Source organism: Syzygium oleosum, unplaced genomic scaffold (assembly GCF_021117445.2).
Source record: "Syzygium oleosum isolate NSW1041296 unplaced genomic scaffold, Sole_v2.1 Sole_v2.07, whole genome shotgun sequence".
NCBI lineage: Eukaryota > Viridiplantae > Streptophyta > Magnoliopsida > Myrtales > Myrtaceae > Syzygium > Syzygium oleosum.
Genome location: NW_026607491.1, coordinates 3,292,544 through 3,297,917, shown reverse-complemented (window position 1 = coordinate 3,297,917; position 5,374 = coordinate 3,292,544). Strand labels below are relative to the sequence as shown.

General features: G+C 41.7%; 1 protein-coding gene across 1 annotated transcript; it reads left to right on the top strand.

Annotated features, from left to right (window-relative positions):
* The first annotated feature begins 1,556 nt into the window (after positions 1–1,556).
* Positions 1,557–4,736, top strand: LOC115690699 (aquaporin PIP2-1-like). The gene is made up of 4 exons (XM_030617144.2): positions 1,557–1,954; positions 2,050–2,345; positions 3,983–4,123; positions 4,248–4,736. Exons 1-4 carry the CDS (start codon positions 1,663–1,665, stop codon positions 4,359–4,361), a joined length of 843 nt encoding a protein of 280 aa, XP_030473004.1. The 5' UTR covers positions 1,557–1,662; the 3' UTR covers positions 4,362–4,736.
* The last annotated feature ends 638 nt before the right edge of the window (positions 4,737–5,374 follow it).

The following is a 5,374-nucleotide window of genomic DNA, read 5'->3' as shown; positions in this document are numbered from 1 at the left end:
ATGGTTCAGCTCTTCTTATATAGATATTGGCTAAAGAAGCGCCAGATACATGTTTTTATGGGGTTAAATTCACAGGTAGTCACTGTTCTTTGCTGTCAATTTTCGATGAATTGGCTATATTTTCGTTTTTAATTGTAAGCATTTGCGGTTGATCCTCAAAACCTTTTCCATAGCCAAAGCTGATGTGTTTGTCAAACGTGACAAGTCTCTTAATTAACTGAGCTAGCAATTAGCATGTGGTGCTTACGTGTAAAAATTTCGATTTTCACTACTTGCATGAAACCCTATTATTATCAGAAGAAGAATGTTCGGCTTCTCCCAAAGAACCCGTGTAATAAGCGAATCTAATAGATGGATCGGGCGACGGTGAGTTGAAGTTCAATGAAGCAAGTGAAAATCACTAGCAAGATAAAGTGATCTCGTGCCAAATTAACTAGGTTTTTCATTTCTTTCCACGGTCCTTCCCAAATTCTATAAGGAAACTATACGAAAAAGGTTACGAAACTCGATCCTGTTATCGGTCTTTACCGTCTACGTGCAGGCGATTAGGAATCAAGCATAATGATGCAGTCTAATGACTTAATGGATCAAGATCACAGGAGTCTCAATAAACACAAAACAGATTACTGCAAACAGCAAAAAGTAAGCAAGAAAGACAGAGAAACAGAAGGTGAAAAAATCAAAGAGAGATACGAGTGCGATTCGTACGGGACTGCGACTGTGAGGTCGAGAATGAAATGGCAAAAAGCGAAAGAGATTGGCGAAGGCGAGAGATGATGCTGGTGATGATGAGTGGGAGGTCGCGTGGTGCGGTCAGTAGGGTGGGTGTGATGGAAAGCGAAGCGCAACGAAAGATTTGTTAATTGGCGTTTTCGGGGGTGCAATTTGCAGTAAAATACACTTCACGGGATCATCAATCGGAAAAAGCGCAATCTGTTTTTGCCGGCAAAAACGTGGTCACAAACCCCAAAAGAAAAAAAAAATACAAAGTTAGATGATTTGATTGTTGTTCTTGTTGTTATTATATTTTTGTGGAATGCACAGTCATATGATTCTACAAATTGTTCTAAATGTAACAGGATTAATACCAAAAAAAGGCCCCAAAATGATACACCCGTGACAAATTTACTCAAAACAAATTTTTGACCAGCAAAAACCCAAACTAGTAATCCTGTTACAAATTTACTCTCCGTTAGCGGATCAATTTAAGGTTTTTCGTGGTAGGATTTTCACATGGACTTGCCACATCACTGTACCACGATAAAAGAAAAAAAATACAAAGTTTAATATCATGATTAAACTTAAAAGAAAATGAGGGTAAGGTTAGGTCTATAGAGAATTGCATAAAAGATCGATTTATTGAGCGACATGCGTTTATATTATGAATAAGCTTTAAAATTTTCAACATGATTTGTTATTTTAATGACATATGAATTTGAATAAAATTAGCACTACTCAAAAAGAATAAAAAGAAAAAAAAGAAAGAAAGAAAAACTCTAAACGTCATCAACTTCTCTCGACGATGTATATATACCCCCCTTCGTCCCACGGACACCTTCACTTCCCACAGGCAATAGAGAAATCTCTCTGTCTCTCTGTCTCTCTCTCGCTCTCTCTCTCTCTCTCTCTCTCTCTGTGTGAGTCGCCAAGAACGCCAGCAGCATGACGAAGGAAGTGGCGGAGCATGGCTCGTTCTCGGCCAAGGACTACCACGACCCCCCGCCGGCGCCGCTGATAGACCCGGTGGAGCTGGGCAAGTGGTCGTTCTACAGGGCGCTCATCGCCGAGTTCATCGCCACCCTCCTCTTCCTCTACATCACGGTGCTGACCGTGATCGGGTACAAGAGCCAGATCAGCGGCGGCGACGCCTGCGGCGGAGTCGGCATTCTCGGCATCGCCTGGGCCTTTGGCGGCATGATCTTCGTCCTCGTCTACTGCACCGCCGGAATCTCAGGTGATCCATCGCTCTATAATTCTTAACCACGCGACATATTTCAACCTTTTCAAGTCGACTGATTTCTACTTCGATTCGGTTGATGAATGACTTAGGTGGTCACATCAACCCGGCGGTGACGTTCGGGCTGTTCCTGGCGCGGAAGGTGTCGCTGGTGCGAGCCATAATGTACATGGTGGTTCAGTGCCTGGGTGCCATATGCGGAGTCGGCCTGGTCAAGCTCTTCCAGAAGTCGTACTACGACCGGTTCGGCGGTGGAGCCAACGAGCTCAGCGCCGGGTACAAGACCAGCGTCGGGCTGGGCGCCGAGATCATCGGCACGTTCGTGCTGGTCTACACGGTCTTCTCGGCCACCGATCCCAAGAGGAGCGCCAGAGATTCCCATGTTCCGGTAATGGACGATACACACACACGTTTCCTTAATCTCCTCTGTGTTTCTTATATTATTAGGGTTGACATCGTAACTAATGCTGGGAGTATCTATGTCCCTTCCTTTACATGAGTATGTTTTCAGGCGATTGCTATCTTGCGCATCACTAACGAGAGTTGACACACAATTTCAAATTTGGAAAAGAATTTGTAAATTGCTGTGACCTATAATCACTATAATGGATACATACAATACTCTCTCATCAGGGTTCTTTAGGTGAAGAGTTGAGAAAGGTATCTCTACCTAATTCACTCTTGAGAAGAACTACAAAATAAATTATTCTATCGGCATTAGTTAGTACTTGATGAATGTTAATGTGCTAAGTTTTTTTTCTATCCATAGCTGTCACCGAAGCCCGGGATAGCACTTTATTTGCTCAATAATTCATATTTGTAGCAATTAAATACATTTGTTCTTCCTCAGGAGAGAAATGATTGATTAGGAGTATCTTTTCTCGCAAAGAGCTGAATGAGCAAAGGAAAGCATTCATGTACGAGAGAAAGCAAGTAGATTTTATTTCTTATTCCTAGAAACTTAAACGATTATAAGGTAAAAGTGATTTTAAGTCAATTTTCAAAAATAAAACGTGATACATGTTGACAATTATTCCGATGACCTAAGTTACTAATTTGTCCATCTTGCCTACTTTAATAATACATTTTTACAGAGGATTTGCTCATTTCAAAGGAATTGTAGAGATAAGTTTGAAGTTGAAAATCATATAGCAGAAATTGGCACTTTTTTTCTCTCTAATTATTTTCTTGCTGGTATGGTAAATGAAGGAAGTCCAAATTTTTTGTGATACCGACAGAAAGAACTTTCTTTTTCCCTCTTTTTTTTCTTTTTCTTTCTAGTCACTTTTGCTGTAATTATTATTACGCGAGTCACGCATGAACCGATGCATATCATTGCTCAGCTCCAATCTCATGAACATGTGAGGTCCACTGGGTGGGGGGACGATATCCGCAGCATTCACTGGCTCTGCAGTGAAATAAATCCTGCCTGTTTCTGTGTGTGGTTGATATTATAGAGCTTCCTAGTGGTTGATATCCACAGCATTCGCTGGCTCTGCAGTGAAATAAATCCTGCCTGTTTCTGTGTGTGGTTGATATTATAGAGCTTCCTAGTGGTTGATATCCACAGCATTCGCTGGCTCTGCAGTGAAATAAATCCTGCCTGTTTCTGTGTGTGGTTGATATTATAGAGCTTCCTAGTGCAAGAGTCACCTAACTTTCGTCCTCGTCTTTGAAAAGTAGACTATTCCTTTGCCTTTCGCTGCCAATTGACGTGCCCTTTTGGCATCTTTCTTGACTAGAAACAGTGGCTTCTTTGATCTCTTGCAATTTCTTTCATGCAGTAACTTTGTAGGCAAATGATGTCGTTTTCCATATTGGCAAAGTTAGAGGGAACTTTTCGATTCGTCGCATCTCCCATATGTCGAATTTGGCATCTTCTTACAGTTTCTTCTTCTTTTTCCCAATTGATTGACTTTGTTCCGTGGAACGGACAGCATACATAATATGCCTAGGATTGTCCTGAACATGAACAATTGTTTCTTACGATGGGTGTCTTTCCTTTGGGATGAATCTTTGGAAAAGGTTTTGGCTCCTCTGCCAATCGGATTCGCGGTGTTCATGGTTCACTTGGCCACCATCCCCATCACCGGAACCGGTATCAACCCGGCGAGAAGTCTCGGCGCTGCTGTTATCTACAACAAGGATAAGGCCTGGGATGATCAGGTTAAATCAATTCATTGCTCTATAACCTCTCTTTTATTTTTCAGAATTAAGAAAAAATTTACCATTTTTTCCCCAATTCACTACAGTTTATTGATAATGTCGTTTTTGTTTCGTTGAGTTTCAGTGGATCTTCTGGGTAGGACCATTCATTGGGGCAGCCATTGCAGCTTTCTACCACCAGTTCATATTGAGGGCAGGAGCAGTTAAAGCCCTTGGATCATTCAGGAGCAACTCTTAGTCTATTTTCATAATTTATCAATGCCCTCCTCCTAATTGTTCTCTGATGAAGGAAAACAAAAGGACAAAAAGAGAGAGGGAGAGAGATAGAGATTTGGAAGGAGATCGTGATGAAGTCACATGGTGGTGGGGGACTTGCTTTTATCATACTTGTGTTCAAAAGTCCATGGAATGTGGAAAAAAAAAACTGTAGAGAGATGGAAAATCCTTAGTGTTATGATTGAGCGGGGGGGAACATGTATCTGTTTCTTTCTTCTTTGTATGCTGTGCACTACATTCATATGTGAATTCTCTCTCCTGTGTCGTTGTTTATCTTCTGTTGGTGCTCTCTCCCTTATTCTCCACCTTCTCGTTAAATCTACTTTTGGGTTGCAAATCTTCTTTGTTCTGTTCAAATGTCAAAGAGTAGTTCAAAACCCTTAGAAGGATTTTCTCTTTTAGGTTTGTCCGAACTAACAAATTTCTGACGGTCCGATGCCAGCCACAATTTTTAACGGAGGAAAATGGGAGACTGATTCGATCGGTTCCAAATTTTTTTCACTTTGCATCGTTTCTTTGGGATTCCAAGCACCAACCTCCAGGACCAAAAGTCAAAACTTTCCAACATCTGGCAACGACCCAACAAAATCAAGAACCACTTAAAAATCAAGAATCTAGCAAACAAATAAGAAAGGAACCGAAGTTCAAGTGCACCCGAAGAGTTCCGGAAGCTTCGAAAGCAACGGTGGAGGATAGGACCCCATGGTGAGCCGAGCTGGAAGAGAGGCGATCGGCGATGGCTCGCCTTAGCGGCCCGAGCCGCTTCTTCGCTGAGGAAGTCCTCAACCTCGAAACGCCAAAAACAACGGGGCTGTCAACACTAGAATTGGTGGTGCCTCGAGCTGCTTGTCAAGGGGCTGAAGGTGAAGGACATGGATGTGTTTTGTGAGGAAAATCGTTTAAAAAGTTCTAAATTATTATATGACAATCAATTCAGTCTTAAGTTTAGTCATAAATTTTTTAAAGATTTTTTAA